At 48.9% G+C, this 18,393-nt stretch overlaps 3 protein-coding genes across 3 annotated transcripts; 1 reads left to right on the plus strand and 2 right to left on the minus strand.

Annotated features, from left to right (window-relative positions):
• Positions 1 to 601: 601 nt before the first annotated feature.
• LOC119272427 (putative pentatricopeptide repeat-containing protein At5g40405) lies at positions 602 to 3,233 on the plus strand. Its single transcript, XM_037553920.1, has one exon. It carries the CDS (start codon positions 602 to 604, stop codon positions 2,465 to 2,467), a length of 1,866 nt encoding a protein of 621 aa, XP_037409817.1. The 3' UTR covers positions 2,468 to 3,233.
• Positions 3,080 to 4,952, minus strand: LOC119268599. Its single transcript, XM_037550258.1, has 3 exons — positions 4,521 to 4,952; positions 4,172 to 4,400; positions 3,080 to 3,339 (listed from the first exon to the last, which is right to left on the minus strand). Exons 1-2 carry the CDS (start codon positions 4,878 to 4,880, stop codon positions 4,176 to 4,178), a joined length of 585 nt encoding a protein of 194 aa, XP_037406155.1. The 5' UTR covers positions 4,881 to 4,952; the 3' UTR covers positions 3,080 to 3,339; positions 4,172 to 4,175.
• A 1,571-nt stretch (positions 4,953 to 6,523) lies between these two features.
• Positions 6,524 to 8,974, minus strand: LOC119268598 (pentatricopeptide repeat-containing protein At1g08070, chloroplastic-like). The gene has a single exon (XM_037550257.1). The coding sequence runs from the start codon at positions 8,676 to 8,678 to the stop codon at positions 6,894 to 6,896; it is 1,785 nt and encodes a 594-aa protein (XP_037406154.1). The 5' UTR covers positions 8,679 to 8,974; the 3' UTR covers positions 6,524 to 6,893.
• Positions 8,975 to 18,393: the final 9,419 nt, after the last annotated feature.

The following is an 18,393-nucleotide window of genomic DNA, read 5'->3' on the forward strand; positions in this document are numbered from 1 at the left end:
TATGGTTTGAGCGAACTTGCGTTTTTCTCTCTTAATGTACAGACTTATTAAACGATTTTTTTTTTGAAAAAACGTCAAAGGTTATTAAATATAAAACACTCATCGCAAACGTTTTAGTTAGAACACCCGTATACAAACCAACAGCTTCCTCAAGAAGCCAAAGAAAAATGTGCCGAGCAGAATTTGTGCAGCACTTGATCGCAAATGTTTTAGATAGAACACCCGTATACTTTGAAGGTTGACGTATCGGGATCATAAATAGAAGAAATCAAGAAAGGCTAGAGTTTCGTTACAATATCTCAACGGGCTGTCAGAGTCTTAGATCCACCTATCTATCACATGCGGATTAGCTCTTTTTCACTGATTAGTGAGCTATTATATGTAGGCGATGATTAAAGGATACTAGTCTGCTAGACTTGGTTTGTGTCAGGAAGATCACCACATAGTCGTAACAGAAATTTCAGTACATGTGCCAAAATTATATACGTACGTATATTATGCTGCATATACATTACAAACTGAAATATGAACGAACCCATGACAATGAATCCACACAATATATGTGCTCCCGCTCCATGTCTGAAATCACGTTCCGAACAAGATGGCGGCGCGACTCCGCGACCCCGCCACGCTGCTCCCGTCCCTCGTCGGGGCCTCCTCCCCCCATTCCCGCCTCCGCGAGATCCACGCGCACCTCCTCGTCTCGGGCCGCCTCGCCTCTCCCTCCCACCACGCCGACTTCGTCGCCTCCCTCGCCTCCTCCAGCCACCTCTCCTACGCGCGCCTCCTCCTGCCCCGGCGCCCGGCCACGCTACTCGTCCACAACGGCCTCCTCCGCGCCCTCGCCCGCGGACCATGCCCCGGCCTCGCCTTCGCGGCCTTCCGCGAGCTCCCCCTCGCGCCCGATCACTACTCGTTCACCTTCCTCGTCCGCGCCGCGACCTCCCTGGCCGCCGCCGCCTCCTCGGCGACGCCCGTGCCCACCGATGTCGCCGTGAGCCTGCTCGCTGGTTCCGTGCACGCGGCGGCGTTCCGCCACGGCCATGCAGCGGACCTGCACGTCCAGAGCGGCGCCGTATCCATGTACGCGGCGGTCGGGGACGTGGGCGCCGTGCGGGCCGCCTTCGCGGAGATCATGAGCCCGGACGTGGTGTGCGTCACTGCTATGTTGGGCGCTCTCTCAGCCGGAGGCGATGTTGACACTGCGCGCGAGCTGTTTGACAGAATGCCGCAGCAGGACCATGTCGCCTGGAACGCCATGCTCACAGGTTATGTGCGCGTGGGCAGGGCAAGGGAAGCCTTGGGGCTGTTCGACGAAATGCAGAAGGCTGGGGTTTCTGTCGGTGAGGCGACTCTGGTGTCAGTGCTCACTGCCTGTGCACAGATGGGTGCACTAGAACGTGGCATGTGGGTGCACTCCTATGTGTGCAGCCGAGGGATGCGGGTTTCGGTCACACTGGGCACTGCTTTGCTGGATATGTATTCCAAGTGTGGAGTTGTCACGATGGCGATGGAGGTGTTCGAGAGCATGACCGAAAGGAACATCTACACCTGGACCAGCGCACTGAGCGGCCTCGCGATGAATGGCATGGGGGAGGAGTGTCTTGAGCTGTTCAAGCGTATGGAGAGCACAGGCATGGAGCCTAATGGTGTCACATTTGTCGCGGTGCTCCGTGGATGCTCCGTGGCTGGGTTGGTAGAAGAGGGACGAGCATGCTTTGATTCGATGAAGGATAAGCACAAAGCTGAGCCTTGGCTTGAGCACTACGGCTGCATGGTTGATTTGTATGGTCGAGCAGGGTGTCTGGATGATGCTGTCAATTTCATCAATTCTATGCCAGTGGAGCCACATGAAGGTGTCTGGGGAGCACTACTCAACGCTTCTCGGATTCACAACAACGCCGATCTGGGCAAACACGCAATGTACAAGCTCACGAAGATTGAGTCCAAAAATGATGCGGCTCACGTGTTGCTGTCTAATATATACGCGGAGTCGCACAACTGGAAGGGCGTCAGCAAAGTTCGGAACATGATGAAGTCCAAGGGAGTGAAAAAGGTGCCTGGGTGTAGTGCCATTGAGGTTGATGGCAAGGTGCATGAGTTCTTCGTCGGGAGCAAGTCTCACCCCAGATACAAGGATATCGAGACCATGCTTGCAGGTATGAGCCATAAGCTGAGATTGCAAGGGTACACCGCAAACACAAAAGAGGTATTATTCGATATCGAGGAAGAGGAGAAAGAAGGTGCGATCTCCTTGCACAGTGAGAAGCTTGCCCTCGCCTTCGGTCTTATCACGTTGCCAGAAGGCACGGTGATCAGGATCGTGAAGAACTTGAGAGTGTGCAAGGACTGCCATGATTATACCAAGATGATATCTAAGGTCTTCGACAGGGAGATTGTTATGAGAGATAGGAATAGGTTTCACCATTTCAAGCATGGCGCGTGCTCCTGTAGGGATTACTGGTGATTTTGTTGTGTAACTGTTCCCGTGCAAATTTTGATGATCCATTCGCAATCAATGATTCAAAGGTAGCACTCAGATCCATCTGCGAGAATAAGAGTAGAGATATTTTCCTCCCTGCATCCCGCCACAAACTAATATAGTTCAAAAGGAAAAAGAGTATACAGGATGATCTGTCTGGCAAAGGGCTGACAGGTTTTGAGCGCGTTCCTACACAGGCAAAAGAGGCTGGGAAGAACTTCAACATATATATAGTTCAGGTACCATGGCATATCTTGGTACATCCGGCTTTCATCATGTCTCAAGTAAAGAAGAAAGGGCGGTAAGCTGTGGTGCCACGAGTTTGCCTGAGCAAATGATATGCCAATCAGGGGAATCCAGCGGGAACAAGAAAGCTACACCAGCCAAAATGCCAAACTGGCAGGTGTACAGTACAGCCGCAGCTGGCATCCCACGCCAGAGCTTCGTGATCTTCGTCAGGCCAGGCAGCAAAGCAAAGCCATGATACAGGCAGATAGGAAACCAGTATTTTGATAACTGTATTTAGCACTGGTAGAGGAGAGAAGGAGAGAAGAAGTAATTTAGCAGTTAAATTTCTCGCTAAAGCACCATCAAGGGTCAGTGAACGAAATCTTCACAGAAACAGAGCGCACACCAGTTTGTTCGGCTATATTTATTCATGCACACTTGCTACAAGCAAAAATGCCACACTGGCAAACCGCGTAGTGTATATGCTAAACATAAGGTCAAATATAAGTGATCTATAATAAGATGTATTTGTTCTGAACATTTACATGTAGTATGTCACTGCCCAGTACATCTCCAACATTGACGGCAAACTGGAAGGAGTGGCGAAAAGTGTGCTTGCCATTAGTAACCTGTCAAAAATTGAAGTGAGGCTAGGTTAAAATTCAGCGGAAGAACCAAGACAAACTTAATTTCAGATAACCAAATATGAAAATACGAAGTTGGAACAGTTGAAGCATAGCATGCCATAGTTAGTCAAGGAACGACATAAATTTTGTAGCATAAATACACAAAATCATGAATGATGCCCAGGCTATTGTCAACATGAAGCTGTCAGTTTCTTAGTACTCCTTCCACCCCAAATATAAGGCGCACATTCAATTTGAGGTTAAGTCAATTTGAGGTTAAATCGGACGAATAATTAGACAAAAATTATACTGCCATAGGAGCTCTCGACTCCACTACCCCAACAAAGTGAGCTAGGATCACTTCCTTGTTGTCAAAGAAAAAACAAGAGCTAGGATCACTTCGTGTTTTTGTCATATAAAAGCACGTGTCGTTGGTCTAATGGTCAGATGTAACTGAATCTTGGAATATGTGCACGCCTTACCTTTTCGGATGAAATGAGTAGTAATTAGGGGTAACTAAGGATGGACAGTTCATTTTTCGTTTTAATCGGAAGCATTGAGTATCTTTGCTTTGTACAAGATCTCAAACTGCACAGGCACAACACCATAGTTCATAACTATGACTGATAATTTAAAGAAAAACCCTAAAGCATAATTTGCATTCGATGGCCGATACCTATTAGTATTACAACTCACTTCCTATGTAGCATGAAGCTTTGACAGTAACCTAGTATGTCTCACATTATACTCATAAGATTTCACGGCAGCGTTCAAACCAACACCAGGAATTGTTTCAACCATAAAAGAGAGGACCAACTAGTAAAACTGTTGCTACCTGCTCACGAGGACCAGCCAATCTTCTTCATGACATCCCTGGTTCTCTTCCGGAGCCTCATGAAGACAATGACCATGCAAGCCAGCACCCACGGTGGGAATTTCAGGTTGCCCAGCTTAGTTCCCTTAAGCCACTCGGGCATCTTCCCCTCCTTCAGTAACACCGCAACTACCACTGTCATGGCGCAGACAGTGAGCATCACCTTCGTGATGGGCTTCAGCAAAGGATCCTAAATCACCAAAGAGGCAAACACGGCACATGAAGACTTACTAACTATGAGTAGACCTGGCGGACATCACAGCAGACAAACTGCGCGAAATTTCACAGGGGACCGGGTATCGCGACTTACCTTGGGCTCGCCGTCAAGGAAGATGGTGGAGTCGGCGGCGTAGGGGAGGAGGGAGCGGCCGTTGCGGGGGTTGAATCGGATGGCGACGCCGCGCGCGCGGGAGGCGGCGTCGAAGGCGAAGACGCACTTGAGGCCGTGCTTCTCCAGGATGTCCCCCACCTCCAGCTGGTCCTGCGTGTACCCGCCCAGGGGCGACCGGAACACGGCCACCGGCCCCCGGCCCCGCCGGAAGAGCTGCACCTCCACCTCGGGTGCGGCCGCCGGCTCAGATCCGGGCCTCCCGTTCTGGGCGGAGGCCGGCAACTCCTCGTGGATGCCGTCGTCGGCCGGCGCCGCGGCCTTGTCGGCTTGCTTCTCCATTGGTTTGCTCGATCGGGTTCAGGGGAAGGCGAAAAGGGAATCTGCCAATCTGTGCCTCGCGCTGTAGCCGGGAATTGGGCTGCTTATAGGAGGCAAATCTACGGTTACCAAAAACAAAAATAGGCAAGTTCTAGGCAAATCTCTTTGCCGGGGCACCGGGCCAGGCCAAAAAAGGAAGGCCAACACTCGGTTTTTTTGTTGTTTTTTTAGAATTAGAAGGCCAACACTCATGAAACAAAGAGTACCGCAATCAAATCAAGAGGAGTGTCATTTCATATTGTTGGAGAAGTAAGGTGATGTACAAAAATATTCTGTACCGTACAGAAAGGTATTTTGAATGGAGTACACGTGCTAAAAGGGTGGAATTATATGGAGAGTAGGAGATGGAAACACCGGAAAGTAAATTTGGCAAATAGTTGCCCATGAACCGAAAGTCATCTTCTACTCGCAAGCTCGTGATGAACAGTAAAATACAAAAATATTGAAATAAAATATAAAAAAATCTGATTCTTTTTCCAACTTTGACAGATCTTTTGAGTGCCTGCAAAATTTCATCATGAAATGACATTTGTGGGAGTCATGGCAAAAAACCAAAATCAGCACTCCAAAAAGCTTTCGAAAACACCACTTTTGGAGCATCTTTTGTTTTTTGCCATGACTTCCAAAAATATCATTCCATGATGAAATTTGGTGAGCACTGGAAACTTTTGCCAATGTTCACTCGAGCCGAGAAACACCACGTCCCCGTGCACCCCATATTCTCCCTCTTTTTTTATTTTTGGAGTTCTCACAAATCCTGAAATATTATGGATATAAGTTATGCTATATAACTTGCACCTGCAAAAACTCATTACGAGATATAACATCTTGTGAACTCTACAGAAAAGACAAATGTATATCATGTGTATGCTATTTAACTTAGTAGTACTATTCATATGAATCTTGACTTTTTTTGTAGGTCACAAATGATAATATTATTGGATGAATTTTTACAAGTGCACATGACATATCATTACTAACATCTAGGAATTATTTCATATTTTCTGGAAATCAGGACAAAATAAAAAGGAGTGGAGAGAATAGGGGTTGTGCGGGCAACTAGTTGCACAAAATCAATGTAACATCTCAGCAAGGCAGCCATATTTTTGCTAAGGTTCCAGATTTGACTGACCCTACCTCTAGCACATGGGATATACAACAGCTCCGATCAACTTCTAACGAAGAAGATGTACATGTCATTCTCCAAATTCCGATCCAGGAAGGGCTGAAGATACACCAGCTTGGACAACCAAACCAGGAACTCTGCGCACGGTGCAGCTTCATCATCAAGTGATAGTGTTCAAAGTGGCAGCATATTTTGGAAGAAATTGTTGACTTTACCCCTGTCCAGCATGTGGATAGACCATGTCCAATATGCTGTTAATTACTCCTAGATGAAGACAGAGGTCATTGCTTTCTACAGTGCATATTTGTCAAGGTTATTGCTTTCGAAAGTGTAAATTTGTCAAGGTTAGTGCTTCCTAAAGTGCAAATTTGTGAAGGTTACTTGGAGAACTGCTTTTTTGGAAGTGTCGAATGCAACTTATCAATTGCCCAAATGCTATCTCGTTGATGGAGGATATTCTGAAAATAGAGGCAAAATGTCTGAAAGTCTATATTCTTTTGTAGTATATTGTGGTTTGAAAGAAACAGAGCTAATCAAAGAGAAGCGATAGGACTGCATATGAGATCATATACTCACTCCAACTGCATATGATGCAATCTCTGTCAGAAAAAAGAGATGTGTTGCAATCAGCTTTTCAGTTGTTTAAGGTAGAAGCTTGCTCACGGCTTTGTAATATTTCTGCAACATTGTTTAGCTACTTATGGAGTCAAGAATCTATCAGATTTGGCTTTGATACCTTTCCAATATATGTAAAAGAATTTGTCTGCTGGCGAGTGCAGCTCGCCCAATGAATGGAATGCTTTGTGTTTCTTCCAAAAACAGAGCTCTCAGCTGTCAAAAATAAAAGTTCAACAGAACTCTGAAACTAGCAGGTCGGGATCAGAGTCGGCTCGGTCCAAGAGCAACCCCAAGCCGTGGACGACGTCATAAATCTCAGCTGATCTCGGGTGGTATGTGTCTTGCACCAGGAACTTGTGCACCTCACCATCCAGCTTTATCCAACTGTAGGCAGACAGCTTCTGCACGTTCTTACTCCTCATCAGGTCCCTGATCTCCCTCACATCGCCCCAGAGGCCGGCATCGGCATATATATTGGACAGGAGGACGTAGATTGAGGAGTTGTCGGGCTCCATTTCCAGGAGCTTGCTCGCGGCAAGCTTGGCGAGCTCGACATCGGCATGGACTCTGCAGGAGCTGAGCAGTGTGGTCCAGATCACCGCGTTTGGTTTGACTTCCATGTCGCAGATAAACTTGTACGCCTCCCACAGTTTGCCGGATTTGCACAGGAGGTCCACTATGCATGCGCAGTGCTCCACTTGAGGGGAAACATGGTGTTCTCTCTTCATCTCTTCGAAGAATGCCATACCTTGGTCTACCAAACCAGCATGCGTGCACGCTGCTAGCAGCGCAACGAAGGTGATCTCGTTGGGCTGGACCCCGTTTTCCACCATTTTTTCATACAAGCTGATTGCATCTTCTGCAAAGCCATTCATTGCTAGGCCTCTGATCATGGAGTTCCAAGTGATAACCCCCTTTTGTTCCATCCGGCTGAAGACACTCCAGGCTCTTCCAACATGCCCGCACCTGGTGTACATGTCAATTAGGGCAGATCCTAGGTAACTCGTAAGTGGTAACCTCTGGTTCTCAGCATAGTTCCCAATCTGCTCAACCAATTCATCAGAACCCAACTGCGCACACGCGGATAGCACACCAACAAGTGTCACTTCATTTGGTCTGCAATCGGTTTCCTTCATCCTCTCAAACAGTTCTAGAGATTCGAGTGGCCTGCCATTCTGCGCATAACCTGCAATCATGGTGCTCCATGCCACGACATCTCTCTGCGACATCCAGTCAAACTCCCGACGTGCATCGTCGATAGCATGACACTTTACATACATTTCCATCAAAGCAGTGTGCACTATCACGTTCTGCAATTCCTCCTCACCGATCAGAGCCCTTACGCGCTTGCCAGTATCAAGATCACCAGACTTGGCGCATATCGAAAATACCGATGTAATGGTGATAGCGTTTGGTCTTGCACCCTCACTCAGCATCCGATCAAACAACGTCAATGCTTCCCGGAATTCCCCACCATGAGCATAACAGGCGATCATTGAATTCCACGAAGCGGATGTCCGCCTCTCCATACCGTCAAATAGCTTCCTGGCCTTATCCACATCACCAGACTTTGAATATCCGGTGATCAAACAGTTTATCGGTATCGGATCCTTGACCGGCATCTCTTCAAAGACACTGACAGCGGACTCCATGTCTCCGTTCTTGGCATAGAAATCCACCAGAGCTGTCAGCACAAAGACATCCCTAAGCAGCCCACGGACAAGAGCATGGGAGTGCACCTGCCTGCCCTGGCAGGACGATGCGGTGAGCGCGCACGACTTGAAAACAAGGGGGATGCAGCCGGACGGGACGTCAGCGCCCTTGCGATGAATCGACGAGAAGGCTTGGAGGAGCTCCTGGTGGGAGGAGCTCCTGGAGAGCGCGGAGAGGAAGGTGCTGCAGAGCGCCTGGATCGGGCGCGGCACCGCGTCGAACAGGTTGCGTGCGGCGCGGGAGATGGTGGCGTCTGAGAAGATGGCGTGGAGCGGTCGGGTCTTGAGGAGGCGGGCCTCCATTGCTGGCAGCGGGCGGGGCTCGGCGGGAGATTTGGGTGGGCGGCGGCGGCGGCGGCGGTCGTCAGCGTGGGTGTTTGACGGCTCGACGGGGTGCGGCAGCAAGGCATGTCGTGCTGTGAAAAGGTGAGGCTCGGTTAACTTGTTCAGTTATATGGCAGCGCGGAGCGCAGTTGTAGTGGCGGCGACCTCCGGCGGTCGTGCCGTCGGCGTCACTGATTTGGGTTCGCGAAAGCATCGGCGAGGCGCTGGCCGTGCGTGTGCACAAGGGACCTGTTGCTGCTAGACTGCTAGGGAAGTGTTTGGTTGTCGTTGTGAACAGTTCCTGCATCACATACACTTTTCAACCCAGTGTGGTTAAGCAAAAACAGACTCTAATACGCAATCTGTAAATTGTTCGGTTACCTGCATGTAGTGTCCCTGCATTAGGTAATACGCAAGTGCACTTTGTTTGGTTGCCTGCATTGGCCCGAGCGGCACATGAACACGACGTTTGGTTGCATACGGCGTACATGTTGTGTTTACCTTATACCCTAGCTGATGCTACCCACACCTAGCACATCAACGCCACAGCACCGCAATGACGATAAATTGGGCAAAGATGATGAAGTTCTTCAGCTTCAGGCCAAACTGACGATCCACCTTGACACCTCCAACCTTACCACTATCAACACTGTTGTCGTGTTTTCGCACCCACTCGTACTAGGCTTGTTTAGCTGCCTGCCTAGTATTGAACCCTCTATGGGTGCTGTTGCTATATGATGCCACTTATGCACTGGCTTCTTCCCATGAACCATAAACCCCCGGGACCTTACCGATGAACACGGCATACCACTTGCCCTAGCAATGCACAAGAGCAAGAGTTGAAGCAGCAAATCAATGGAGCACACAAGTAGTAAGCAAAGTAGCACACAAACAACAATAGAGCAGAAGAGAAGTAAAACATGCATGATCATACGGCATAGCAAGTTCTTCCTAGCACTACCTTGGTGTTAACCTACCACCACATCCAAAAAAGGGTGTCGTCCTACCACCGCAAGTTCACCATCAGCGTGAGGGGTTAGTATATACCATCTCATCAAAATCTACAGACCATCAAATAGTTTTTGAGACCTAGCTACACAAAATGTACGTCGTCATCATCGTCGTCGTCGTCGTCGCCACCGCCATCGCCATCGCCATCGGGGATCATGCACGCTCACAGGCAGCACTACTCTAGTAGTAGTGCTTGCCCAACCATCTCCTGAGCCACAACACCCCGTGAGCGTCGGCCATGGCAACGAACCCAACACCCTAGGCCTTGTTGTTAAGCAGGTGGCTGAGAGCTGCCATGAGAGCCTCGCCACCCTGGGTCATGACAACGCCATACAGGTCAGGGTGGACGTCGAGGGTCTTGCACTCCATGATGGCTATTGCCACCTCCTTCACCGCCCCAGTCATGCTGCAAAAGACATTGATCTCCTCCTTCATCAGGCCTCCTCTCTTCATCTTCCTATCATGGACGGGGTCAAATGCCTTGTCGAAGGGCTTCGCAGCGGACTTGTTAGGGCCATCAAGGACCTCGACGTTCGGGGTCCCAGGGAAGTCTGGCATGGGAGAATCAAGAGGCTCCCCCGAGCCCATGGCATGCTTCCCAGTTGCTAGCCCGAAGGAGAAGATGTGCTGCATCTGGCTGTAGTTCTGTATGGGTGTGTTGAGGAACTCAGCGTCCTTGGGTGGTCCTAAGAATGAAACACAAGTGTTGTTAGTTGCGATTAGGAGCAGGCAATGGTGGACAGTATGAAAAATAAGAGGGTTGTGAGCTAACCGCGACATGGCCGGTGTAGTGCTCTGCCTCCAGAACTATGGAGCAAGTGCTCTCATCCCATGAGGCGCCGCTAAGGTCTCTCAGCTTGGACACTTGGATCCATCGACTTCTCCACTTCCTCAGGTGGTTGTACACCTGGGTGGGCAGACACCTGTTGCCCATAGAACTCGAACACCTGCTGCTAGCTTGAGTGCAGTGGTAGTAGCAGCAGCAGCAACAGCAGTAGTTGGCTCAACGAGCACTACTGGCACATAGAGGGAATCATACGCGAACACCTCTGAATCAGGTGCCATCTCGGACATAGGCTGCGAGTCCTCGACAAACGATGGGAGCAAACTGGTTGTTGGACACGACAAGGGCCTGACTAAGATGTTGCGTCTGCGTGGTCATGTCCTATAATCGTAGCACGCATTGACAGTAAGTATAGCACACAGCATACCAGACAATCCATGAAAGCAGAAGCATACATGTACATGGTTCATCGCTATCATACCATGCATATCGGACAATATATGAGCAGGAACAAACATCTACAACAAACAACATGCTACAAATGGACCACCAATAGCTACAAATCACAGATCTAAGCACGAATCAACACAAACACAAGGTTCAACTTCAAACTCTACCATTAATCTAGCCAACCACATGCTTGAACATCTAGCCCTACCACAAATTGCAACCGTACCATAGCAATCAACCATACCAGCTCACAGATCAGACCATTAACCAACCATGCATCTAGATCAAACCCTAGCTATAGGTTAGATCTAGCAAGAAGGAACAGAGAGAAAGGGGGATTGAACTCACAGAGGCCATGGCTGCATCTCGAGGACGATGGGGGGGCGGTCGTGGAAGATCAACGCCGGCCGGTGAAGTGCGCAGACGCCGTGGACAGCCGACCAATGAAGATGCGCCGCTTACCTGCTCGTCGGTGCCGATGCGCGTCGATGAGAAAGCTCGAACGGAGGGAGAATGGTGGCGGGAGTTGGGGCGGTGAGGGAGGGGCTAAATAGGGGTGGACTCGGCGGGAGGTGTGCCGAAATCCTCCCGCCGATTTTTCGGCGCGCGGGCGAGCTCGCGCCATCTCCCCTGCTTGCACGAGGGGAGAAGCGCGTCGCCCTCCCCTGCCTCGCCCGAGCCAGGCTTGCGAGCTACTACTGATTCGGGCGTTTCCCCTGGGCCTAGCCTGAACGTGCTTTAAGTTCCGTGCGATGCGGGCCACACAGTGAACGCAGGCAACCAAACGGGCCACTTTCTTCCTGCACGGGCCAGGCTAGGCCTAATGCGGGCAACCAAACACGTCCTAGGTGAAAGATCGTAGATGTCGCCTAGAGGGGGGTGAATAGGCTCTTTTAAAATAATTACGGTTTAGGCTTGAACAAATGCGGAATAAACCTAGCGGTTAATTTGTCAAGCACAAAACCTACAACAACTAGGCTCACCTATGTGCACCAACAACTTATGCTAAGCAAGATAAACTACTAGGTGATAGCAAGATATATGACAAGAAACAATATGGCTATCACAAAGTAAAGTGCATAAGTAAAGAGCTCGGGTAAGAGATAACCGAGGCACGCGGAGACGATGATGTATCCCGAAGTTCACACCCTTGCGGATGCTAATCTCCGTTTGGAGCGGTGTGGAGGCACAATGCTCCCCAAGAAGCCACTAGGGCCACCGTAATCTCCTCACGCCCTCGCACAATGCAAGATGCCGTGATTCCACTAAAGGACCCTTGAGGGCGGTCACCAAACCCGTACAAATGGCAACCCTTGGGGGCGGTCACCGAACCCGTACACTTTGGCAACCCTTGGGGGCGGTCACCGAAACCCGTCAAATTGCTCGGGGCGATCTCCACAACCTAATTGGAGACCCCGACGCTTGCCCGGAGCTTTACACCACAATGATTGAGCTCCGAACACCAACAACCGTCTAGGGCTCCCAAGCACCCAAGAGGAACAAGCTCAAGGGTACCAAGCACCCAAGAGTAATAAGCTTCTCAACTTGTAACTTCCACGTATCACCGTGGAGAACTCAAACCGATGCACCAAATGCAATGGCAAGGGCACACGGAGTTCCCAAGTCCTTCTCTCTCAAATCCCACCGAAGCAACTAATGCTAGGGAGGAAAATGAGAGGAAGAACAAGAAGGAGAACACCAAGAACTCCAAGATCTAGATCCAAGGAGTTCCCCTCACATAGAGGAGAAAGTGATTGGTGGAAATGTGGATCTAGATCTCCTCTCTCTTTTCCCTCAAAAACTAGCAAGAAATCATGAAGGGATTGAGAGTTAGCAAGCTCGAAGAAGGTCAACAATGGGAAAAGAACATGAGCTAAAAGGATAAGGTTCATTGGGGGAAGAAGACCCCCTTTTATAGGTGGGCGAAAATCCAACCGTTACCCACCAACCAGCCCACGGCCAGCGGTACTACCGCGCCTGGACAGCGGTACTACTGCAAGGCCGCGCGGTACTACTGCTTGCATCCAAGCGGTACTACCGCATGGCTGTGCGGTACTACCGTACCGACCCACGGTACTGCCGCAACCCCAGCACAGAACCGATAAACAGACGCACAGGAGCTGGGGGCGGAACTTCCACACGCGCGGTACTACCGCGCCCCCCATGCGGTACTACCGCGAGGCAAAAGTCCCAACCAGGGGAAAAAGGAAACTTTCGAGCCTACTTCCACAAAGAAACAGAAGTAGCAAAAACCCGGCACAGTAGTACTGCCGAGGGGCGGTACTACTGCCTGACCGCATAGCGCGGTACTACCGCACGGTGAAAGCAGTACTACCGCGGTAGGTGCGGATGTAAAAAATTACATCCGCTCCTACTACCGCAAAGGGGCGGCACTAGCCTGGTGGCCAGCGGTAGTGCGGCTCCAGGGGAGCGGTACTACCGTGGGCACCTGCGGTACTATCGTGCCACTGCACGGTACTACTGCTGATGCCTACGGTACTACCGCTTTCTTGGGAGCAGTACTACCGCAACCAACAACGGCAGCCACACAAGGGAGGCAAGAAACGGAGGAAGCTCCAAGGAAGAAGGAGGGGAAAAGAAGGAGACGTGTACGTGATGAATCCACCCAAACCTTTCCAATGCGGACCCTGACAAGACCACACTCAAGAGAACAAGAACTGCCATAACTTCTGCATATGAGCTCCGAATTGAGCAAACTCAAGCTTGTTGGAAACAAGACGACGAGTAGCATCAAAACAGCGAGAAGAACCGGCAAAACCTCCAACAACGAAATAGAGGAGTGAAACCTCCAACCGAGAAGAACCGGCAAAACCTCCAACAACGAAAACATCATAGAGTATGCAAGCGAACTCCGTTTTCGATGAACTCAAGCTTGTCATCAAGATGACCAAAAGCTCTAAGACACTAAAAGAGAACCAAACAAGAACCAAGAAAGATGATGCAAGGATGCAATGGTTTGAGCTCTCAGCGAACGATACGATCAAGCTACTCATCGAGAGCCCCTCTTGATAGTACGGCAATCGATCCTATAACCCAGTCTCCCAACTACCATCATGAGACCGGTAAAATAGAAAACCTATCAAGGGCAAACCTTTGCCTTGCACATGATCCACTTGAGCTAGATGAAGACGATCTTGACTCCCTCAAGTTGGACCACCTTTCTTGATTGGGTTGACTTGATGAAGACTAGTTGATTGCTCCCCATACTCCACTATGGCTGAGCCACTCTTCCGCACATCTTCACAAGTCCATTGTCACCACAAAGGACGGCAAGCTTCAAGCATTTGATCTCTTCGTGATGCTCCACTTGAACTTGCACACCGCAACCTAACCCCACAAAGAGCCCTCACGAAGACCATGGGTTAGTACACGAAGCGTAATTGACAATGCTTACCATACCATGGGATCACTTGATCCCTCCCGGTACATCTTCTACGCTTTGTGGGTTGGTCAACTTGATTCACTCTTTGACTTAGTCTTGATGAACCTCTCACAAGACCAATCTTTAGGTAATTCCTTGAATAGCACCTTGGTCGACACAAACTCTCCTTGAAACCAACACATGTACTCCAAGAAAAGCCTATGGACAAAAACCTTCAAATATAACTCAAGGCAACCATTAGTCCATAGAGATTGTCATCAATTACCAAAACCAAACATGGGGGCACCGCATGTTCTTTCACTAGGTGTCTCTCCTCACCAGGGATCTGTGCAGAGTAGCGACACACAAAGGGAAAGAGATCATCCGTGTTATCTGAGACTAACACAATGCCGCTCAAACACTTGGACAAGGGGATTGAAGTTTGCACAAAGTGTGTTTATAGAGGGATTAGACATGAAAAGTAGTTTTTACTCTCATTTCTTTTTTTATACGATGAGAATAAAACTCCGCTCACGAATTAACAGGCGGCTCCAAGGTTCCCCTGAAAAGAAATAAATGGGAATTGGCTTCCTCAACTCCCATTCCTCTTCTCACTTAAACTCGCATTCCCTTTAATCAAACAATGGACTTTCAATCTCATCGTCCCTCAACTCTCATTCCTCATCTCTAATTTCTCCGAACCAAACACGCTGTCAGTTGTTACGAAGCCATAAAAAGAGAAGTTATCAATGGCCTTACCCGCAAAAAAATCAATGACCTAGGAGATTGTCAAGAGATGATGGTGTCTTGCAGGCGTTACATGGGTCATGGTTAGAAAGATGGCGAAAATAACTAAAGGTCATGTTGCGGTCGCTAAGGAGTCTTGAGCAATCATAGTGGGCCCTTTGCAAGATGTACAGTGAGATTACATTTAGAATTTTAAAATGTTTGAGAATGAGAAAGGATAAGTCGAATGCACAAGATTGTGGATTACATAGAAGGACAACATCTATCATCATGTTGAAATTGCAATTCGTTTACCCTCTTCTGCTATGCCATAGAACTGAAATAATTGGTTGGTAAAAAAAACTAAAAATCTAAAATCAAAACCATGAGTTTGAACTGGAGTCACATACTTGTATTTATAATTTGTGTTTTTACAAGAGTGTTATTCTCACAAGAGGGTAGCACTATTTTTTTTGCGATTGGTCTCACATCTAATAAAAATAACATTTGTTTAGTTATATTATATCTTTTGAAATATGGCTAGTCCTACATGTGGATAAAAGTATATATTTTTTTATTTTTTTATGTGGTCCCACATGTAAACTTGTCATCAACTCCAACCTTTATATATAAATAAAAAAATATCTTATTCATGTTTCTAAAACATTAGATTCAATTGATCATCGTCCCATCCTGACTCCTTAATAACCCAACACCAAAATGCAGTACTGTTGCAACTTCTGATAAACTTTATAATCGATCTGTGTCTTTTTCCAAAACATAAAACCAATGTGCAATTTCAAGTTTTTTTAGGGAAGACCAAAGGACATATATTAAGGGAAAACTTTGTTTTTGCCACTCTAGTTTTTTCCAACTTTGCTTAAGCCACTCTAGAATTTGACATTTCACTTTTGCCACTCTTAGATTTTGACAATATATCACTTTTGCCATTCCGTGGCAAAAGCAAAAAATTTAGAGTGGCAATTGTGATACATGTCAAAAGCTAAGGGTGGCAAAAGTGAAATGAAAAATTATCGTTTTTGCCACGGAATGGCATTTGTGATGCATTGTCAAAAGCTAAGAGTGGCAAAAGTGAGATGTCAAATTCTAGAGTGGCATAAGCAAAGTTGGCAAAAACTAGAGTGGCAAAAACAAAATTTTCCCATATATTAAAGTCGAACAATCCTTACAAGGACATTTATAATAAAAGATGCACAAATCCTTGGTAAAATCGAGTCATCTTCTTGCATTTGGTGATGACGCGTCGTGAGTGAAACTCGATTCCTCTTTCCACCTGGTAAACACCATCGGAATAGGGGTGTTGTTGACAAGTGATCGAGAAATCGCCAGAGCCAAAAGACACTAGTGATGGCGATTTGGAAAATAAACCGTCATCCTGCAGAAAAAAGGGATCTCTCTGGATTCAATCGGACAAATCCAAGAAGGCCTAACCTGCTGGCCAAACATAGTCAATAGGAGGAGCCAAAAGATGAAGACACGAAGCATTGTAGTCACTCCATGAGAAGACACCTCCGAAGACCACATGCATAAACGAAAACACAACTACATCCACCACCCCAGAAGAGCAACGACCAAACTATCATCTGCCCTCCTCTATGCCGCCAATGAGGTGGACTAGGAGTTTAGGAAACCTTATTCTTGGTTCGCATGGCGGCATGGCACCGACGTCGCCACCGCGAGGAAACAAAACTCTAAACCTAAGGCCAACTCAAGCGCGCCGATTCAAATGGACACATATATCGTCTGTTTTTAGTCAGTTTGGATCGGTGTTTTTGTCCGACAGCCCGTAGGTGCGCCCAACGCAGGCTGGCACATTTCAGGTTGGGCAGACATTGGAATTAGAAAATATAAACAACTGGCAAAAGTTCATCTCATACATTGAGTAAAACTAATAAAAACATTAAAGTAAGGACCACGAAACTAGGCATCGTCCTCCTCCTCCTCCTTGGTCAGGTTGAGTACAACGACGCCAGCATCCAGGGGAAGGCCTTCTGGAAGGTTGCCAGCGCCGAATCCAGCTACGCCACCAACTCGACCGATTGTTGTGCCGCTTGCTAGACCGCATACTGGTGTGTCACCTGCTGCTACTCCACCTGCCACTCGGCCTCCAATGCGTGCTCTGTCGCCTGCCACTCTTCCTCCAACTCCGCCGCTCTGCCTCCAACAGGTACTGCATGGCCTCCTCGTCGGTCACGCCCACTCACACGGTCAGGCATGACACGTACACCAGCACCATAGTCGTCCACGACCACGACTGCCCTAGTGCACTCGACGGTGCTAGTGGCGGTGGGGGTGCGCTGGCTTCCACTCCGCGGTTGACTCGGCCATGGCCTGCGCAAGGTCAGGCCACCTGGCCATCTCATGGAGCTTGAACTCCTCATAGGCCCTTCTTGTGGCCTCCTCGAGGGCTGTAGTGTAGGAGGGCTCCTCTCCTGGCCCTCCTCCTTCACCACCACCGGCGTGTTGGGGAACATAGTAATTTCAAAAAAAATTCCTACGCACACGCAAGATCATGGTGATGCATAGCAACGAGAGGGGAGAGTGTGATATACGTACCCTTGTAGATCGACAACGGAAGCGTTTGGTTGATGTAGTCGTATGTCTCCACGGCCCGACCGGTCAAGCACCGAAACTACGGCACCTCCGAGTTCTAGCACACGTTCAGCTCGATGACGATCCCCGTACTCCGATCCAGCAAAGTGTCGGGGAAGAGTTCCGTCAGCACGACGGCGTGGTGACGATCTTGATGCACTACCGTCGCAGGGCTTCGCCTAAGCACCGCTACAATATTATCAAGGACTATGGTGGAGGGGGCACCGCACACGGCTAAGAATATGATCACACGGCTCAACTTGTGTGTCTAGGGGTGCCCCCCTGCCCCCGTATATAAAGGAGCAAGGGGAGGAGGCCGGCCGGCCCCTATAGGCGCGCCAGGAGGAGTCCTCCTCCTAGTAGGAGTAGGACTCCTACTAGGAGGGGGGAAGAAGTGGGGAGGGAGAGGGAAAGGGGGGGCGCCGCCCCCCTCTCCTAGTCCAATTCGGACCAGGGGGAGGAGGCGCGCAGCCCACCTCTGGCTGCCCCTCTCTCTCTCCACTAAGGCCCATATGGCCCATTACTTCTCCCGGGGGGTTCCGGTAACCCTCCGGCTCTCCGGTTTTCTTCGAAATCACCCGGAACACTTCCGGTGTCCGAATATAGCCGTCCAATATATCAATCTTTATGTCTCGACCATTTCGAGACTCCTCGTCATGTCCGTGATCACATCCAGGACTCCGAACTAACTTCGGTACATCAAAACTCATAAACTCATAATATAACTG

The sequence above is a fragment of the Triticum dicoccoides genome, chromosome 3A (assembly GCF_002162155.2).
Source record: "Triticum dicoccoides isolate Atlit2015 ecotype Zavitan chromosome 3A, WEW_v2.0, whole genome shotgun sequence".
Lineage (NCBI taxonomy): Eukaryota > Viridiplantae > Streptophyta > Magnoliopsida > Poales > Poaceae > Triticum > Triticum dicoccoides.